This window comes from Emericellopsis cladophorae (genome assembly GCF_022114955.1).
Source record: "Emericellopsis cladophorae strain MUM 19.33 chromosome Unknown NODE_6_length_900724_cov_123_231613, whole genome shotgun sequence".
Taxonomy (NCBI): Eukaryota; Fungi; Ascomycota; class Sordariomycetes; order Hypocreales; family Bionectriaceae; genus Emericellopsis; species Emericellopsis cladophorae.
In genome coordinates this window covers 486,696-505,999 of record NW_026250931.1, presented here as the reverse complement: position 1 = coordinate 505,999, position 19,304 = coordinate 486,696, and the positions used below count along the sequence as shown (strand labels likewise).

The window sequence follows — 19,304 nt, the reverse complement described above, 5'->3', positions numbered from 1 at the left end:
TCAAATCCCGCCATCAACCACGATACCTATTTATGATACCCCCTCTCCCCTCCTGGGCGCCCGCTCCCTGCCCATTGCTGGCGATACTTCTCAGTTGCCAATCAGCGTGGTGCTCAAACCCGCTGATAGCAACCTTTTCTTTTGAGACCCTCTCTCGGGTAGAACTTTGTTGTTCCAATGCGGGGAGTTCTCGTTGAAGCATTATATCACTTCACTTGATTGTTGCTTAGAATGCCTCTCAGGCAGTAGCTATACCATATTGCGATTTTGCGGAGCATTGAATTTCGGCGTTGGCATTTGTTACATATGTTGGAGGGATCTGCGGGCGGCGTTTGGGGTGCCGCGAGGGGTTTTGGTTGCTTTATATACATGGCCGAAGGGAGTGCGTGATCCTCCAAGGCATGACGTGGAGGCTGGTCCCTGCACGATCGAGGGCAACCCAAGATACATGAATGCATACTACAGACGCATGTGCGACCGGCTCAGAAAAGCATCTTCGGGATTCTTCATATGATGTTTATGGATTACATTATACACCCATCTCGATCTCTGTGTAGTAGTTCAACGCCTCACGTTGCGTATTGCCAAGCCCCACTTTGGAGCCAACGCTGAACTGCTCCGGCTGGCATAGAGACTTCAAGGACTGTCTGAAATACCCTCCATTTGAGTGCCACTGGTCTGATTGCAAACCGTGTACGGAGTACTTGTGTAATAAATAGCACGGATGTGGTCCAAGCTCCAACCGCATGGTCCTGCCAGGCTGTCTTATACGTCCAAGTACGCTCAGGCACTAGTTGGGTCGCTAATCTTGATTCGGCAACCCCACCAGGCTACCTTCAGCGAAAGTGTGCTTGCTGACTCATCCCCGCGACCCAGCATTCAAGGGGGTGGTCCGTGCTTTCAACTTCACGCGTTGGCTGTTTTCCTTAACTCAGCAACAAGGTGGCTCCTAGCAACGAATACCATCGAGATATCACGAAGCAGGTCACGAACCGCGCATCTTGCTCCTTTCCAGGGCGGTATGAGCAAATTTGCGGCTCTTCAAACCCCACTGGAAGGCTGCCACGGCGCTGCCAGATGGAATACGCTCTTTATCATCCGCCACTCTCTCAGCGTCACGATATAAGCATTTTGACATTGCGCTAGCTTCCAAAAGAGCTCCCCGAATAAGACGATAACTTGAAGAGCGATGGGTTCGATCGAATCTCCCTCGCGTCGAACTCCGACTGGTCGCCGACGCGGTCGCCCGCCCGGCACTTCGAGTGCGCTTCGAGCCGCTCGCTCAGACTCGTTGGGCGCATTTGGCGCACTTGCTGCCTCGGAACCACCTCTTAAGAAGCGTCGGTATGTTCCCGGAGGCGCAGGTGGCGGTGGGCGGTGGTGCGATACAAGCGACCAAGATACCCCCGTGCCCAACGGCGCGGCGACCGTCGCGCGCACGCGCGTCCGCAGCACGGTCAACATCAGTACGCCCAGTGTACTCCCGCCACGTGAGCGCAGCACACGCACTCGGAACCCTGTTTCCAACAACAAGCCGTTTGGCTTTGCCGCCGCAGTCGCTGCTTCAGTGCACCACGCGGACGACTACAAGCCCCGCGAAGAGCGTAGCTGGGAGGAATTCCACCCGAATCTCGACATAGAGCAGTGCTTCAAGGTCTTTCGATCAGAGGAGGTTGACGGTATAGCTCAAGAGCGTCCAAGCACACCTGTACTCGGGCCACCGTTGGAATCTTCTGAAGGGGGCTCTGAGACGCCGTCGCGGCATATCAACCCCGCCTCGACAGGCAATACACCTGCTGCCTCGACCAAACATGATACGAACCCATTCGACGCGCTGAACGGCACACCGACGAGGCGCTCGCGACGACCGACGAGGGACGTAATCAGCTTCTACGGTACCCGTCCGGCTGAACTCCCCGTACCCGGAACACCAAAAAAACCGCAAGTGCTGCCCATCAAGAATCAGACTGCGAAAGAGAAACTTGACCTCAAGCAACCTTCGTACCGGCGAACCAATCGTATAGAAATCTTTGAGAGCAAGACGTTTGGGCAAGCTCGCTATGTCGACAAAGCTATGAGTAATGTTGGATACCAAGAAAGCGACCACTTTGCCCGGCCCGATCGACAACTCATCAAGGCCGGCAATGCAGGCGCAGAAGAAGATCCAGAGCAGTCGTCCTCACCCACTGCTGACGACGGTTCACACTTGTCAAAGTTCTTCCGCGTAGAGTATGACATGGATGAGCAAGATGACATGTGGCTGGAACATTACAATGCCCAGCGAAAACAGAGCCAGCTCGAACCTGTGACGCGCGAAATCTTTGAGATCACAATGACCAAGATCGAAAAAGAATGGCACGGTCTGGAGAAACGAATACCAAAGCCAAACCCGAAGCCCCCTCAAACTCACCGTCCACGTTCGAGCTCAGCCGCTGCCGTGAATGGCGAGCATCAAGCCGGCGAGGAACCTGATATCAAATGCGTCATCTGCGACGACGGCGACTGCGAAAACACGAACGCCATTGTGTTTTGCGACGGCTGTAACTTGGCCGTTCACCAGGAGTGCTATGGTGTCCCATTTATTCCTGAAGGCCAGTGGCTGTGCCGGAAATGTGTTGCATGCGGTAGAGGTGTTCCGGTAAGTTGCGCATTCGATGGAACAAATTCTTCTTGCTAACATGCACAGACTTGTATATTCTGCCCGAACACAGATGGCGCTTTCAAGCAAACTGCTGCCAATCAATGGTCCCATCTCCTGTGTGCCATGTGGATACCCGAAGTGTCCTTGGCCAACCACACATTCATGGAACCTGTCCAGGACGTTGAAAAGGTCCCAAAGACACGATGGAAGTTGAACTGCTTCATCTGCAACCAGAGGATGGGGGCGTGCATCCAGTGCAGCAACAAGAATTGCTACCAGGCGTTTCATGTTACGTGCGCTCGGCGCGCTCGCTTCTATCTCAAGATGAAGACCCCCACAGGCCAGTTGGCCGTGCTCGACGGGAACATGGTCTTGAAGGCATACTGCAACAAACACGGTCCTCCCGACTACACAGCCGAGCAACGTGTAGCTGAGGCGACAAAGGCAGCTAAACGGTTCTACAAGAAGAACATGAAAGGTCGCATTTGGGCTGATAATTATGCCGTCGCGAATGTCATTGCTGCTCAGCAACGGGTCAACGTGGACGAAAATCAGGCAGATGGCGCATTTGTGGGCATTGCCGGGTCGCATGGCGAGAAGAAGAAGAACCAACAACCCAAGAATGTCTGGCGTCTTCCCTCTGGAGCGCCTGTTATACCCCAAGCCGTCTTTGATACTGTTGAAATATCCTTGCAGAGATTTTCCATCAGGAAGCGCAAAGAGTTCCTGGCTGAAGCTTGTCGTTACTGGACCCTGAAGCGCGAGTCCCGCAAGGGAGCCGCCTTGCTGAAGCGCCTGCAGCTACAGATGGACTCTTTCTCTTCCATGGAGCTCACCCGCAGGGATTTTGCAGCCATGGGCCCAGATGGCAAAGAGCGGCTGGCGAGGCGGATACAGTTCGCCGAGATGCTCATCCAGGATATGGAGCGCCTGAAGACTCTGACAAGTGACACTGTGCTGCGCGAGCAAGAGAAGTTGTCTGCTGCGGAAGTGGAACAAGACTTTGTCGACGAGTGCTACTTTCCGGTCACAAAACACCTGCTGGCGGCTATTGATAAGGCTATATCGTAAGTAAAACGCCCAGGGTGTCCATCGCTACAGTTTCTGACAGTGTACAGGCTTGACAGGCAATTGTTTGAGGAGGGTCTTCGTAGTGTAGAGCGCCGGACAAGAGAGCGACATTATACAAAAGCCATGGTCTTCGCGCATGACCTTGGTAATGTCATCCGTACCGGCATTGCCACTGCACACGAGGGCGCAGGCACAGAATCCTTGAATGAGCCTTCTCCAAAGCACACGCTTGCCGACATCCGCGAGCGGCGAAAGCTGGGGAGGCGCATCCTCAAGGCGGCGCAGCCGCATCTCGAAAGCGCGCTTCATCTCGAGTCCACGATAGTGGACGGCAAACCTTTCAAGATTCTACAGCAAGAGCTGGCAAGTCGCATCGAGCATAGTCTCAATGTGCAGGAAGAGATCATCCTCCGCAGTCGGGAGGATACTCAGGCTCTGGGGCACGCGATCGCTTCAGCCGAAAAGGCGATCGAAGCAAGCGACATTGCGATGGGAGAGGGCACAGGCCCGACCGCCGAGGAAGTCGATGCTCCTGGGGAGCCTGTCGAGGGCACGGCCGAGTCTGAGGACGTCCAAATGGCAGATGCGGCCGACACGACATCCCAGCTTCCTGACGGCGCAATCGCCTCAGAAACACCTCCCAACAGCGACAAAAATGAGTTCAGTATCAACACCAAGCCGGGTGCCGCCCAGACTGGCCCTCCAACACCGCCCCAGTCTAATGGTAGCCTGGGGAAAGTCATTGATCCCCTCTCTGACGGCGGTATACCGTGGTACTTCAAACCCTTTGATCCTGTTGGGACCACTGTTTGTGTTGACCACGAGGCGGCGGAGCAGAGCGATGTGGACATGCAAAGCGAAGATCTCACGGACATGGACGACGAAGAGCTTAAGGCGCTTGGGGCTGAAGTCACTGAGGGTCTCGAATCGGCCATTGGGGACAAGGGCGTCCCGGCTGCCGCGGTCGCGTCTAGGAGCAAGGCCCGGAGAGCGGCGCCGGCGGTTGCGAGTACCCGGAGAACGTCTGCCAGAAGACGTTAGCGAATGGGTGCTGCGGAAAGTCACAGGGAGGCGTATCATGGGAAGGGCACCTTGGAGGTCTATTACACACACACATGTTTGCTGTTTTAGTAGTCAAATTAAGCTGGGCGTTGGCGGGAGTATAGAGGGCGCCCTTGGTATCACAATGCGAAGCAGAACTGAGGAGCGTGGGACAACGTTTGAGGTCATTCCACAGCACAGGTCCGCAGTCTGCAATATTGATTGGCAGCTTTGTTTGCAAATCGTACACACCAGAGACGCGGTGCTTCCTGTCAAGCGACGTCACACGCGATGTTTTCATCACATCCGTGGACAGTCAGGGGCGCAATGTGTACGGAGGACGTATAGGCTTTTGCACTTTGAAGGTGGAAATTTCTATAAATATCTACCAGCTACTCTGTATTCCGAACTCTCACGCTGATCACGCCATGAAGTATCCACGTTCTGCCGAGAGCCTCCTCGTAGGCCCAGCTATCAGCTGAAGATGGCATGTCAACATGAACAAAGCGTGCTACCGATGCCTTCGCGAACTTTAAGTGGGTCCCGGCTTACGACGACTGAAGATCAGGGCCTGAGTTGTCGTCCACTTGCTGCAGCACTATTGGCGCCAGGTTGCGTGGTGCAACTGACCAAAGGCCAAGCTTTTCTGGGGCCCCCATCTTAATCGGCGTGGACCGGTGGGCTGTGGACGAGCCCTGCAGCTTGCGAGTCGAGACGCCTTGGTCACTGAGTGCAGAGAATACGGCGATCTGTAACTGAAACGACGTCGTCTCAGGGGTAATCAAGGGTAGCAGAGGCATCTTCGGTCTCGGATCGTCAGCCACAACGTGGTAGGGAACAGACAAGAGAGAAGATGACTGCGTTTGGGGGTGAGCGGCCACGCTAGCACGATCATCAGTTGTCTACGTATCTTGCTCGGTGCCGTTTGCCTTGTGCAAGCCCCGAGTGGCAACTTTCCTGCCACGCACACTGGGGAGCATCAGCTGCCGCGTCTTGTTGCGATTGCTTGCTGCAATGATGCTCGGTATATGTGCATGTCTTGATACTGTACAATGGTGGCCGGGTGGTTAGCATCGACTTGATAGTGGCTGTGCTGAGCGTCTATGGGGTATTGTGGTGTCCGTTCTTCCCAGGCGTTGGCCGCAAGCTCTGGAGCTCCAGTGGAGTAGTAGGACAAGTAATCAACAAAATCGAGGAGTAAGAATCGCAAGGTTCTAGTTACAATTGATCTGCAAAGCGGGCCAGAGGCTGAGCAAGCTTTGGGTCGATGTGTTTTCTGATTCACGTCGCAGTCTACAAACGTATGCTGGGGCAATGGTTTCGGCCTGTGGGCTCCTCGGGCGAGATGGAAGGACAGGCCAGACCAGGCAGCCGGGTCAGTAGCCGTGGTCAGCAAGTAGTGGTATAGAGTGGCATTCACGTGTGAACTATATTGCTTTACCCTATTCGGCACAGAAGTAAGTAGTACGCTGGCAGTGTAGTCTAGATCCCTCGTCGACACGGAAGAGATCGCTGTTGTTCTGGCTGCAGCGCCTTATACGGGACTGAAGCCCCCACTGGCAGAGGCGCGCCCTTACTAATTGTCCTGAGGTGAGATCCAGTCCACGTCCAGTCGGTGGCCCAGCCCACTGGGCTCCAGCCTATAGCCGCCTAAATCAGCGCCCAGCTCCTCCCTTCAGCACCAAAGTCCCTTACCCAGCGGCGCGCCGGAGCCAGACGATCCAGTCGATACAGTTGCTGGGTTTTCCGAGGGGCCCCCCTTTGCTCTTTGCACGCGACGAAAAAAACGCACAAGTCCCATCACCCATCCCTCTTCCTACTCTTCTGCCACCACTCGACAGAGTTGACACGCGAAATCAACAGACGACAACGACACAGCGCCGCCTGCGTCTTACATAAGAAAGGTCTTTGATCTCGATATTAAACACTTGCGATTCTTGTGAGCAGCTTTTACTCCTCACGACAGCGTCAAACGCGCGCGGCCGAAAACGTCCATCCTGACTCTTTCCTCAGTCCTCGTGGCAGCCTACCGCCAACATCGACTGGAGGCATCACCAACCGCCCACCTGGTGATATCGATCCTCCCAGATCTCTCTCAAACTCATACAAGACGACATCGTCCACGGACGACCTGATTCTACCAAAAAAAAAAAAAAAAAAATCAAGGCGATAGCGCGAAAGCGTACAATCCACGACGTATTTGCGAACCTGCATTCCAAGACGCCAGCCTCCACTCACTGGGTGACGAAGACCTCCACACCCGCAATCACCACATCGCCTCCCAAGGCAACTGCGACGACGACGACGACGACTAACAGCCCACACTGATCGTCATTCTCTTAACAAGCAATACCTTGTACAGTAACGAGAAATCTTGCGACGGGAATCTTCTCCTGCTTGGAGCTACGCTACCGCCACAGTGAGTCGAATCATTCCCAGTTCCGTGATGGCTTAGCCTCTCGATAAAATCGACAAACCCCTCCTCCCGCTCCCCCCATCATTCACATTTGAGTCAAGAAGATTTCGCTCGTCTTGCCCTCACCACAAGATAGCCCATTTGTGCGGTCTATTTCTCTGCTTGTCTTTGCAAGTCTGCACACTATGCAATTTGCACCATGCGACGTATTCCGCAGCTTGCTGACGAGCCGCAATTGCGGTCTGCAGGCTCGATTCGAGTACCGCCAACCTAGCGCATAAGCAGCAGCAATCAGTTACGAACATCGCCGTCAACTGACTGAGTCCCCGCAGCTGCGTCAACCCTGCGCATCGCCTGGATTCCATTCCCTTACCGCCGCCCACCCAACCTTTCCTTGTAGCCTGCCATCTCCCATCGAGGGCTTGTTACGATGGCAGAACACGAGGTCGATCTCGACTCCATAATCGACCGACTCCTGGAAGTTCGCGGCAGCCGCCCCGGCAAGCAGGTTCAGCTCCTCGAGGCCGAGATTCGGTATCTGTGCACCAAGGCTCGGGAGATTTTCATCTCGCAGCCTATCCTCCTCGAGCTTGAGGCTCCCATCAAGGTGAACATGGGCAACAGTCAGAAAATCCCATCATGCCATGCTAACACCGGCCTCAGATTTGCGGCGACATCCACGGGCAGTACTACGATCTCTTGCGCCTGTTTGAATACGGTGGATTCCCCCCCGAAGCCAACTACCTCTTCCTTGGCGACTACGTTGACAGAGGCAAGCAATCGCTCGAAACCATCTGCTTGTTGCTGGCCTACAAGATCAAGTATCCCGAGAACTTCTTCGTCCTGCGTGGCAACCATGAGTGTGCCTCCATTAACCGCATCTACGGTTTTTACGACGAGTGCAAGCGTCGCTACAACATCAAATTGTGGAAGACCTTCACGGACTGCTTCAACTGCCTACCCATCGCCGCTATCATCGACGAGAAAATCTTCACCATGCACGGTGGCCTGAGCCCTGATTTGAACTCCATGGAGCAGATTCGCCGCGTGATGCGCCCTACAGATGTAAGACGATATCCCGAGCGATGCAACGTTGCGCATGTCATGCTGACTTTCCAAGATCCCCGACTGTGGGTTGCTGTGCGACCTGTTGTGGTCAGACCCGGACAAGGACATCACGGGATGGAGTGAAAATGACCGTGGTGTATCCTTCACCTTCGGTCCTGATGTCGTATCGCGCTTCCTCCAGAAGCACGACATGGATCTCATCTGCCGCGCTCACCAGGTCGTGGAGGATGGCTACGAGTTCTTCAGCAAACGCCAACTTGTCACCCTCTTCAGTGCTCCCAACTACTGTGGAGAATTCGACAATGCTGGCGCCATGATGAGCGTCGATGAGAGTCTACTGTGCTCGTTCCAGGTATGCGAGCTCCGCGAATTTTGGTCATACTAGTTGCTGATGTTGGGTTCCAGATCCTCAAGCCTGCCGAGAAGAAGCAGAAGTTCGGACGGCGATAAGCAAGCAATGTACTACTTCTATCGCACCCTCGACGAACAAGTCCCCTCGCCGCGCCGGCTGCTAGCCACAGCGGCAAGCAGTATCCGGCGCTCCGGCTTCTGTAAATCTGCGATCCTCTTGCGCGTCTCGTAATCTCGGTCCATTCCGCATAATCCTCCTCTCGCCGGGTCCGACATGACGTCGGAGTTAGTTGTCGAGCAATCTCGAGAGATCGGTCCATCGAGCGTGCCTGGCAAGCCTGTGTTGAACTCGGCGAGCTTTGGTCGTATCATGCCCAATTTGCAACGTGGATCACGACAACGGCTGTTTCTTAGCTCACCAATAAATATACATAAAAATCGCTTTTGACTTTCAATTAGCTTCGTTTTCCCCACGCGGAACATGACACGGCACCATTGAGATATTTAGCGGCGTCTGGTACATTTGTATCTACCAGAAGCCTAATGAAACATACCTAAATCTGAATCTAATTCTCATGACCATGTCCTACCTCGTCATGTTGCGCAGTCTTCACACTTTGGCTCGTTGCCCTGCGGTTCAGCCGTTTTGTTCTTTGCGTCCTTGTCCTCCCTGACGGCCTGTTCATCCTTCTGTTCATCCTTCTTGCCATAATCCCTGTCCACGTGTCCAAGATTTCTGTCAGGCTCAATCACGTCTCTCACTCTTCTCTTCAATTCCTTGGTCTCTGGAAAGCCCCCGTCCGTCTTTCTGTCCCATAGCGTCTTCGCCTCCGCCGTGCCATGATATATCTGGACGACAAACGTCCCGCCCGTGGAAGGTTGCAGGGCAACTTCTCCCAGCGAGGTAGAAAACGTGCTCAGCAGCTCTTGGGCGTACTTGAGGGGATTCGTCAGCATGGGCACGAACATGGACTATATGAGGATGGGGGGGTTGATGTCGAGGAACCCTGGGGGGGAATTCACATAGGCAGCTCGAAGAAGCCACTTGCACTGGGTGCAGAACTGGATGGTGACCCTAGGCAGGGGGCAGGCTATGGCCTGGGTCGTGATGCTCGACGGAGCGGCATCGGTCGACATGTTCATGCAATCTTGCTAAGCTTGACTGCTGAACTAGGCGGTTGCAATGGCGATGACAATAGCAGGCTAAGGTAATGTAGATTCCTCGTCCGGCGGGGTCACTTGTCTCAATGAGGCCGGTCTGTGAAGGATTGTAGGTGTTGATAGCGCTTATTTAGTCTTCGTTGTAGGTGCCGAATAAATGACGTGAGGGCATTATTACTGTGGAGGAAACATGGAGGAAACCCGAGCCCCAAGTAAGCACAGCACCATATGGAGATGACAAAGACAGTAGACGACGACCCCTTTATCGGTACATGACGCTGGTGAACAAAATGAAATACTGGATTTGATGGGAATTATTACACGCTGACTAGCCAACCGGATTTCCAGACAGGAAGCTATCATGTACGCTGCCGGTGTTGGTATCTTGCCAACCACAATGCAACCGGCTCGAGCGCGTATATATCATTTCATGAACAAGGACCTTTGCAGACCCTCTCGTATATCCTCCGGTACCTGCTGCCGCGTGCAGTCTGTACCCAAACCTGGTCCTAGCTTGCAAATTCGCCCAACGCATGAGTTTTAAAAGGAAATGCGCATCAGAGAAGTACATTGCAGAAAGATTGGCGCGTGAATGTGCCTCCCGCGCACGCACAACGCTTGGTATATCATCATCGACGGTCGTGGTACCTCGTCGTACCTCTCTCCTTGGGTTTCGATTGCTTCGGATCGCTTCCTAAACGCCCAGGCTGTGACTATTCTCTTGAGTTCCTCATTTCACATGACGACACAGCAGCCACCGGATTGTTGTGGAGCGTAGGGGTCCTCGCCCTTGGGGACAGCACCCCAAGTCGAAGGCACCATGTAATCTCTCGTGCCGTTGCAGTATGCAATGATGCTGCATGGATCATCAGCATTGCACCTCTCTGACGCGGGTTACATGAATTACCTCTTCGCGGCAGTGCTGACAGGGATGCGCTCACGGTCGAGATCCTCCCTCAAGCGGTTGTTCAGCTCCGTCAATCGCCTCAACTTCAAGTCGGCCATCGACTGCCTAGTTTTCTTGATCTGCGACGGGTCGCCAACGTCACGAGACGTGTACTGGGGCATTTTGAATTATGGAAATTGGATCGAAATTGAGAAGATAAAGTCGGTGGGAGTGATCGGCAGATGCCTGTCCGACCGAGTTGAGTTGGAGACGTTGATTATCGTTTGGCTCGTGACAGTGTTGATAGAAGCGTCTGCTAATGCAGCGTGTTAGCAACGGTTCATTACAGTTCAAGGCCACCGTAGATGTGAATATTCGCGCAGCGCGCTTGTCCATCTATCGGTAGTCGTACAACCAGGCTGAGCCACGGAGGTTCAGGCCGTCGATTGACAGCGAAGTATGCGACCCTGGTCGTGCAGAGCTGGAACTCGGCCACAGTTTGCACAAGCCGTCTGTCAGTGTGGCAGAAAAGCTCGCATGGTCAATCCCTTCCCGTGCCGCGAGCCTGTCGCGTCGCTTTCGGCAAGCTCGATGGATGGCGATCGCTGTCTGAAGTAGTCAAAGCCTGGGCGTGACTGAGTGTTTGTAGTAGAGCGTTTCTGCCGCAGAAGCATTGGGTGCTGCTGCTAATGGCTGTCTGCGATGGCTCTAGTTCCTGTCCGTTGCGTAGTGGCTTCGTTCGATGGTGTCGGAATGCAAGGGTTGTCCAGCAGTCCAGATCCGCCAGTTCATTTAATTGGAAAATGAGTAGAACTTACATTAATAGTACTCGCGTTGTGCTTGAAGGAATGGATGGCGAAGAGATGCCAGCGTCGACGGAGGAGGAACTCGAACGAGGATGTCACGGGGAACTGGAATTGGGAATTGGGAATTGGGACTGGAATTGGGGGCCTGGCGAAAGGTGCAACTCGAGCGAGTCAGCGCAGGCAGGAGTGACCAGGGTGGGTCTGACCTGAGTGGGCTCATTATCAGAGCTCGAAGCAGCAAGCCTCAGGGGGGGTGGGGGACTAGAAGCGCAACCCAGACGAGGAGGGTTAGCAGCGCCTCGGCGTGGTTGATTTGCTTGAGCTAGTCCCGATTCTCTTAAAATCTCGTGCCGCTTTCCACCACCAGCCTCGAACGGGCAGATCTCCCCGCGGCTGCCGCTCACACATCCACAAGCGGATTAATGGAAATGTTAAAGCGGCGTTGGAGAATGAAATTGTGAGGATGCGCTCATGCAGGTCATCTGCAGCGGTTCTTCCTCAGAGTAAAGACTAATAGACTAATAATGACCGCCTTTTAATTCCTTTTCATCCCAAGGATAAAGTCTTGTAATCCATGCTCATTAGGTCTTGATGGAGGCACCGTCAATCTGAGAAAGCTACAGCAATCAACAATACCAATCAGTAGTACTCTATGGGACTTCACTCATGTTGCTGTTAGTGGTTCAGAACCAAGCTGTCTTCCTAATAAACTAACCAGGTGACTGGGGCAAGATTTACCCTTGATGTTACCACAAACTGTCAAGAGACCGACCGCCGTTTCAATAGAAGCTATTGACAATATTCCAGCATATCGTTGACGAAGGCAGTGTCACGTTTGGAAGGCCTGATCAGTTGGGAGAGTTTTCACTGCTCGGAAATTAAGCAAGTACTACCTGGTAGTCAAGACGATTCATGTTGCTCGGCAACAGTGAAACAAACACCAGATCAGATCTGGAGATCTTCGATGGTCCGTCCTTAAGATGAGATCAAAGACCTGATTCCTTGATGTTGGTACTCTTTACCCTCCGTCGACCCTCAGCCCGCCACCTGTGCTCTAGCAAACCTGGCATTAATTCGTATAGCATTCGGTATGCTCTCGGTGTAGCGTAGGCTGCATGGCAAAACTCATTGATACCCTGTAGAAATGAAGAGCGCAGTCTACAATCCTATAATAGATGGCTCGACACCCCAGTCTAATGACAGCGCATCCTTTGAAAACCAGCCACAAATTGCGTAAAGTGACAAGATCGTAGAAACTTCATCTGCGCATTGCTCATGGGGGACAATGACATGCTTTGGCACATGGCTGGGCGCTCTACAACAGTCAGGACTCTGTGACAGCGCTGACCTTCAGGTGCTTAGGCGACTCTTACCATCTGCAATCTTATGGTCGTTTTGAGGAGCGCCGTTGATGTTCAGACCCAGCGGATTTCAATCGCCAGTGTCGACCTCAAGATCAAGCTGGACACCGTTCGAGATGCCGTAATCTTCTAGGGTGATGTGATCCTTGAAGGGCCGCTCGCCTTGACGCTTCAACATGATCTGTCCGGGCTCTCGGCCTATCCGTGCTGCGACCATCAACTTAAGTTGGCCGACTGTGTCGGCGGGCAAGCATGGGATGGCAGATTTGGTTCCAAGGCGATCGTTGACGTTGACGATGATCATTTCCTGCCCAGTTGGTATGGCAGCAGCTGCCTTTCTTTCTTTCCTGTCCTTCTTTTCCTTCTTCTCTTTCCGTGATTTCTCGGTTTCAGTAGTCGCATGGTGGTCCCGGGACATTCCTCTGGGAGATCGGGGTCGACGTTCCTCCCTCGAGCCTTCATTGCGACCATTGTCCCCAGGTCGGTCACGATTGACTCTTTCCCTTGTCTGGTCAAATCGATCTGAGTCTCGATATCGAGGTGGCGATCGGTCGCGATACTCCTTCCGGCCTCCCCGTTCGGCTCGATCGTCCCGGTCGTTGTTCGAACGACCAACGTCTTTCCACCTAAAACCTCCTCGGCCTCCCCGACCACGGCGGGGAGGTGAGCGTGAGCGATCCTCGTGGCGTCTGTCCGCCATAATTGGATGCAGAACGAAGCTCGTGCAGTGCGGTACTGCTGTCGAAGATGAGGTGATGCAATCGTGCGCCAAGCTTTGTAGCTTCTCACTGCGTGAGACACCAGATGGTGATCACGTGACTGAGACAGCGCCCCGTTTTGAGTTTACTTGTGGGTAGTTCAGTGCAATGCCTCTGCCTCACTCTGATGAGGTTTCTCCTCCGTTCCCGTGCATGCAAGTTCGAGGTCTGGCTTGATCTCCTAGCAAGTGTTGAAGAATACGGAAGGGCCCGTGTATTGGTAGTGTCTGAGGGCGCGTTGCCGAGCCTCACGTAAGCGGCACGTGATTGTGGATCAAATAATGAGTCGCCGGTGCAGTAACCCCGCGACTCTGCACACACGGAAACAAAATTCGTTCACCCTAGCCCACGCCATCTCGACTGAGTGCCCGACAATTCCTCCCACTCCCTGGCCAGCGACGGGAAACCGATTGTCCACATATCCTCCAGCCGTGCAAGAGGGTATCGCCCATCATGGTACGTTTTTCCAAGTGTACTCAGCTGTCGCCTATTCCAGAATAGCCTGGCTATTGCTACCCCTCGTCGTCAAAGATCCTGGCTAACGAACTTTCCAGCCGCCGCCACCTTTGCAGAAACCCGAGAATGTGCTCAAACGAGCACAAGAGCTCATCGGGGTCAACCAGGCCCCAGCGGCTCTCAATCTTCTTCACGAGCACATCACCAACAAACGATCGCGCAATGCGCCGAGTGCCAGTCTCGAGCCCGTCATCCTCCAGCTCCTGGAGCTGGCGGTTGAGCAGCGAAAGGGCAAAATCGCCAAGGATGCGCTGTATCAATACAAGAACATGTCACAAAACACGAACATTGCAACCATCGAGGTATGCTGAATCTTTTGCCGTTTCGGGGCGTGCGTATCCTAATTTTCGTCAATAGTCGGTAGTGAAGCGTTTCATCGAGCTTGCAGTCGAAAAGGTTACCACAGCTCAGAAGAAGGCCGACGAAGTGCAGTCCAGCATCGAGGCGAACACATCGAACGTCGATGATCTGGAGGCCAGCGAGACCCCCGAGTCCATCCTTCTGGCTACTGTCTCCGGCGAGCAGTCCCGCGACCGCACCGATCGTGCCATTGTCACACCTTGCCTCAAGTTCTTGTGGGAGGCTTACCGCACAGTCCTCGACATTCTCCGCAACAATGCCCGCCTCGAGATCCTTTATCAGGCTACAACTTTCCAGGCTCTCGATTTCTGCCTCAAGCACCTTCGCAAGACTGAATTCCGTCGTCTCTGTGAGCTTTTGAGGAACCATGTCCAGACTGCCGCCAAGTACTCGTCGCAGATGCACGCTATCAACCTGAGCGACCCCGATACCTTGCAGCGTCATCTTGAGACAAGGTTCCAGCAGCTCAACGTAGCTGTTGAGCTCGAGTTGTGGCAAGAGGCGTTCCGCAGCGTGGAGGATATCCACACTCTGCTCAACCTCAGCAAGCGTCCTGCCAAGAACATCATGATGGCAAACTACTACGAGAAGCTGACACGCATCTTCCTGGTCGGTGAGAACTACTTGTTCCACGCTGCCGCTTGGTCCAAGTACTACACTCTATTGTGCCACTCTGCCTCGTCGATTGCCACAGGGCAGAGCAAGAAGTCTGACAACCCTCCGGCTACAGACGCAGACCTTCAGAAGGCCGCGTCGTTCGTGCTGTTGTCGGCATTGGCCATCCCTGTCATTAGCACATCGCGCTCCCGCGGCGCCATGGTTGACTTTGACGAGGCCCGCAAGAACAAGAACTCCCGTTTGACACACCTGCTTGGCATGAACCAGGCCCCCACTCGCGGACGTCTGTTCAAGGATGCCCTTTCCAAGTCCCTGCTCCAGCGCGCCCGCCCGGAGATCAAGGATCTATACAACATCCTGGAGGTTGACTTCCACCCGCTTTCCATCTGCAAGAAAATCTCGCCCATCCTGACCAAGATCGGAGCGGATGCCGGTATGGAGCGCTACATCCAGCCCCTGCAGCAGGTCATCCTCACAAGGCTTTTCCAGCAACTGTCTCAAGTGTACGAGACCGTTGACCTGAGCTTTGTGCAGAGCCTCGCTCAGTTCCCTGAGCCTTACCAAGTTGACCGCAGTACTATCGAAAAGTTCATCATGAACGGCAACAAGAAGGGCGACCTGGCCGTCCGTATGGATCACTCCACTGGCGTTCTCAGCTTCGACAACGATGTCTTCTCTTCCTCCAAGGCCGGCCACACAGGATCTGGCGCCGGTTCGGCGGAGAGCGAGACTGGTGCCGTGCAGCGTCTCCAGAACACGCCATCTGAAATCGTTCGCTCGCAGCTCACTCGCCTGGCGAAGAGTCTGTTCACCACATGCCACTACATCGATCCCGAAATGAACAAGGATCGCATTGCCAGGCGTAATGCCGCACTTGCGAGGGCAAAGGCCGGCGCAGAGCAGGAGCACATCGACACTTTCGCTCGCAAAGATATCATTGAGAAGCGCAAGGCTGATGCCTCCAAGATTCAAGCCGACCGCGACAGAGAGAACGCTCGGCAGAAGATGCTGCGTGAGCAAGCACTTGCTGAGGCTGAGGCCAAGCGTCTGGCTGCCGAGCAGAAAGAGCGCGAAGAGAAGCGCATCAAGGCCGAGCACGATCGTGTGCGCAAGGAAGAGATTAAGAAGCAGATTGCTGAGCTCAACATGAACGACAAGGCCATTGAGCTCGACCTCAACGATATTGACAACATTGATACCAACCGTATCCGAGCCATGAAGCTGGCTCAGCTTGAGAGAGAGAAGAATGATGTTAACGAGCGTCTCCGTATCACTGGCAAGCGTATCGACCATCTCGAACGAGCCTACCGTCAGGAGGAGGCGAAGAAGTTGAACGCCGATTACGAGAAGCAGATTGAGCAGGACCGTGCTATCTACGAGACTGTCAAGGAGAAGACCCTTAGGGAAGCCGAGGCGAAGCACAAGGAAAGTGTCGAGCTCAAGCACCGTCTCAGCCGCCTGGTGCCAGAGTACGAGTCCTTCCGTTCTTCGCTCCACGAGCGTCGCCGCGATGAGTTTGAGAAGAGGAGGCGTGACGCGGAGCGTGAGTTGGAGAAGCAGATCGCCAACCGCAAGAAGGAGCATCGCGAACGAAAGCTGCGCGAGAAGCGCGAGCAAGAGGAACGCGAGAGGGAACTGCGCGAGGCTGAAGAGCGCGCTGCCCGTGAAGCCGAGGAGCGTGCTGCTCGCGAGGAGGCCAGGAAGGCTGAAATGGCCAAGCTCAAGGAGCAGCGTGAGAAGGAGCGTCAAGAGATGTCCGAAAAGGTTGCACTCCAACAGCGTCGCGAAGAGGAAGCCCTCGCTCGTCGCAAGGCGGAGAAGGAGCGTGGTCCAGCTGTGCCCATCCGTGGCGCTGCTGAGACCTCTGAAGGCCGTCGCCCTCCTGTGTTTGGTGCTGGCAAATGGCGCGAGCGTGAAGCCTCTGGTCCCACAGATGGCGATCAGCCACCACCTGCTCGTGCGGCTCCTTTCGTCGAGCGCAGCGACTCCAACGATCGTCCTTCTGGTGCTCCTCGTCTCCCTCTGGCTGGCACCAAGCCGAGCTGGCGTGAGCGTGAGGCTGCCAAGGCTGCCTCGTCTGGCGACGCTGGCACCCCCCCGCTCACCGCGGACAGTGCACCACCCCGTCGGTTCGAAGCTCCCCGTGGTGCTCCCATGGATCGGGGCAACTCGAGCCGCGGTGATAGTGGGCGCGAGTCGCCCGCTCCACAAGAGAAGCTGCCTTCAGGTGGCGCCGGCAAGTACGTGCCCCGTCATCTGAGGAAGTAGGACTGTGCGAGTGGGAGTTGGGGATGTAATGATTTTGGCGTTGGGGGATTTTCAAAGATGCTAGGGCTGCGACCTTTCAGTCTAGTCCGATGAATGAGAATTGATTCACTTGATGCATACGCCATCGATGAAAGTCGTGCTCGACTGCTTATGTATCCGAGTCACGACATTTGGTTGAATAGGACATTTACATAACGAAGCAAATTGAATGGCCCGTTGTCAGTATGTACATATGTTGCCTAATGGTGTAATTGGGGGTGCTCCAAGTCAGAATATATACTTCTGATGCTTAGTTGCCCAGTTGTTTGCATCTCCGAGATGTTCATGAGTCAAATTATGTATGATTCGAAAGAAGCAGAGTTGTATAGCGGGGTTTTGAACGTTATTGCGATGTTGTGATGTTAGGTAATAAATATGAATAGGGTAGCATGATCCGCTCGCATGGCTTGGTCAACTGCAGCATGGATTTCCGACCAGACAGACCCTTTCTTTCAACGACAAGCTTCTTCCCTTAGGGCCTTCGATCAACACACACCCCAATTCCACCGTAGAAGTGCGTTGAAGATGGAAACGATCCATGCTTTGACCGTCTTCCTGGGCAACTTCACACCCGCCCAGTATTGTCAGACGTACTACCTGTTTGGCGCGGGTGTCATTCTCAGCGTCAATGTTCTCCCTAGGGAGCTGCAAAGTGCGTTGCTGGACTACGGCGCGAGGCAGCAGAAACCAAACGACACCCCAGGGATCAATAGTAGCACGTGGATCAAGAAGACCCTGACATCGCTACTTAGTTGTCTGGAGGTTCCGCACTCTTGGTTTTTGCACTTCTATGTTCTTTCTGTAGCTGGCTCCGCATTTTGGGCATGGCAATTTGTCACGAGAGGCGCCATCATGGAGGCTGTAGCCCAGGCCCAGGCCCAAGCTAAAGATGGGAGCCAAAGTGTGGAACTTGGCAGTGTGTTTGTTGCCTGGACACTGATGGCAGTCCAAGGGCTTCGGAGGCTGTACGAGAGTCTGATGATTATGAAGGCTGGCAAATCTCCCATGTCTAGTATTCACTGGATCGTTGGGCTGGCCTACTATGCTTGCATGAGCGTCTCCGTATGGGTTGAGGGATCCGGTGAGGCGGTTTTATCAAACATTGCTGAGCATTGCTGACTTATATTGGTAGATGCAATTTTGGAGTCCTGGACCACCTCCCACGCGCCCAGCCTTCCCTCTACGCGCGCCGTCCTTGGAGTTATCCTTTTCGTTTTTGCGTCTTTGAAGCAGAATGAATGCCACAAACATCTGTCAGGACTCAAAAAGTACACGCTGCCACACCAAGGGTGGTTCCAGCACATCATCTGTCCACACTATACAAGCGAGTGTCTGATCTATGTGGCGCTGTCTCTCGTAGCTTCGCCGCCGGACACGGTGGTCAACAGAACCGTCTTTACAGGTCTACTCTTCGTTGCGGTAAACTTAGGCACAACGGCGAACACCACCAAAAAGTGGTATGCAGAGAAGTTTGGGGCCGCGAAGGTGGCTCCGAGATGGAAGATGATTCCTTTCGTGTTTTGAGGTTACGAGTCACTTCTTCGTGAGGAGACCAAGCTTGCCACCGACCTTTGAGACTTTGAGCACGTCTCGATACGTTAGGCTAGTGCGTGTCTGGCGAATGTGCCGACCTGATGAGAAGGCACGACAGTCATTCAATAGAGGCCAATTGACCACACTCTCCTCACCGAGGTTGACCTCTTCCAATGTCTCCTCGATACCGTGCAGATAATCAGTATACAGATCTCCCATGGTGATGAGGATACTCCGGGGCTCTTGCAGTATTCGCCAGGCTGGCTCCGTCTCAACGGTGCCTTCTTCCTTGCTACGGTACAAGCTCAGGCACAAGCTATCACCTAGACTGACGGTGCAGACGACAGGCCAGTACGCAGTGCCATCCTACGAAACATGAGCATGGTGCCGGCTCGCTCACTGCTTAAGGC

At 54.0% G+C, this 19,304-nt stretch overlaps 6 protein-coding genes across 6 annotated transcripts; 3 read left to right on the top strand and 3 right to left on the bottom strand.

Annotated features, from left to right (window-relative positions):
* Positions 1 to 1,189: 1,189 nt before the first annotated feature.
* J7T54_001723 (Mst2 complex subunit-like protein) lies at positions 1,190 to 4,753 on the top strand (the record flags this gene model as incomplete). Its single annotated transcript, XM_051503750.1, has 3 exons — positions 1,190 to 2,638; positions 2,687 to 3,708; positions 3,760 to 4,753. The coding sequence occupies 3 exons, from the start codon at positions 1,190 to 1,192 to the stop codon at positions 4,751 to 4,753; spliced, it is 3,465 nt and encodes a 1,154-aa protein (XP_051364703.1).
* Positions 4,754 to 7,599: 2,846 nt separating this feature from the next.
* J7T54_001722 (uncharacterized protein) lies at positions 7,600 to 8,687 on the top strand (the record flags this gene model as incomplete). Its single annotated transcript, XM_051503749.1, has 4 exons — positions 7,600 to 7,776; positions 7,833 to 8,234; positions 8,290 to 8,589; positions 8,643 to 8,687. The coding sequence occupies 4 exons, from the start codon at positions 7,600 to 7,602 to the stop codon at positions 8,685 to 8,687; spliced, it is 924 nt and encodes a 307-aa protein (XP_051364702.1).
* Positions 8,688 to 9,182: 495 nt separating this feature from the next.
* On the bottom strand, positions 9,183 to 9,725 carry J7T54_001721 (uncharacterized protein; the record flags this gene model as incomplete). Its single annotated transcript, XM_051503748.1, has 2 exons — positions 9,183 to 9,560; positions 9,612 to 9,725. The coding sequence occupies 2 exons, from the start codon at positions 9,723 to 9,725 to the stop codon at positions 9,183 to 9,185; spliced, it is 492 nt and encodes a 163-aa protein (XP_051364701.1).
* A 759-nt stretch (positions 9,726 to 10,484) lies between these two features.
* On the bottom strand, positions 10,485 to 10,817 carry J7T54_001720 (Guanine nucleotide-binding protein subunit gamma-like protein; the record flags this gene model as incomplete). The annotated part of the gene is made up of 2 exons (XM_051503747.1): positions 10,485 to 10,605; positions 10,657 to 10,817. The coding sequence occupies 2 exons, from the start codon at positions 10,815 to 10,817 to the stop codon at positions 10,485 to 10,487; spliced, it is 282 nt and encodes a 93-aa protein (XP_051364700.1).
* Positions 10,818 to 12,872: 2,055 nt separating this feature from the next.
* Positions 12,873 to 13,220, bottom strand: J7T54_001719 (ubiquitin-like protein 5; the record flags this gene model as incomplete). The annotated part of the gene is made up of 1 exon (XM_051503746.1): positions 12,873 to 13,220. One exon carries the CDS (start codon positions 13,218 to 13,220, stop codon positions 12,873 to 12,875), a length of 348 nt encoding a protein of 115 aa, XP_051364699.1.
* Positions 13,221 to 14,013: 793 nt separating this feature from the next.
* On the top strand, positions 14,014 to 17,322 carry J7T54_001718 (translation initiation factor 3 subunit A; the record flags this gene model as incomplete). The annotated part of the gene is made up of 3 exons (XM_051503745.1): positions 14,014 to 14,016; positions 14,115 to 14,378; positions 14,434 to 17,322. 3 exons carry the CDS (start codon positions 14,014 to 14,016, stop codon positions 17,320 to 17,322), a joined length of 3,156 nt encoding a protein of 1,051 aa, XP_051364698.1.
* Positions 17,323 to 19,304: the final 1,982 nt, after the last annotated feature.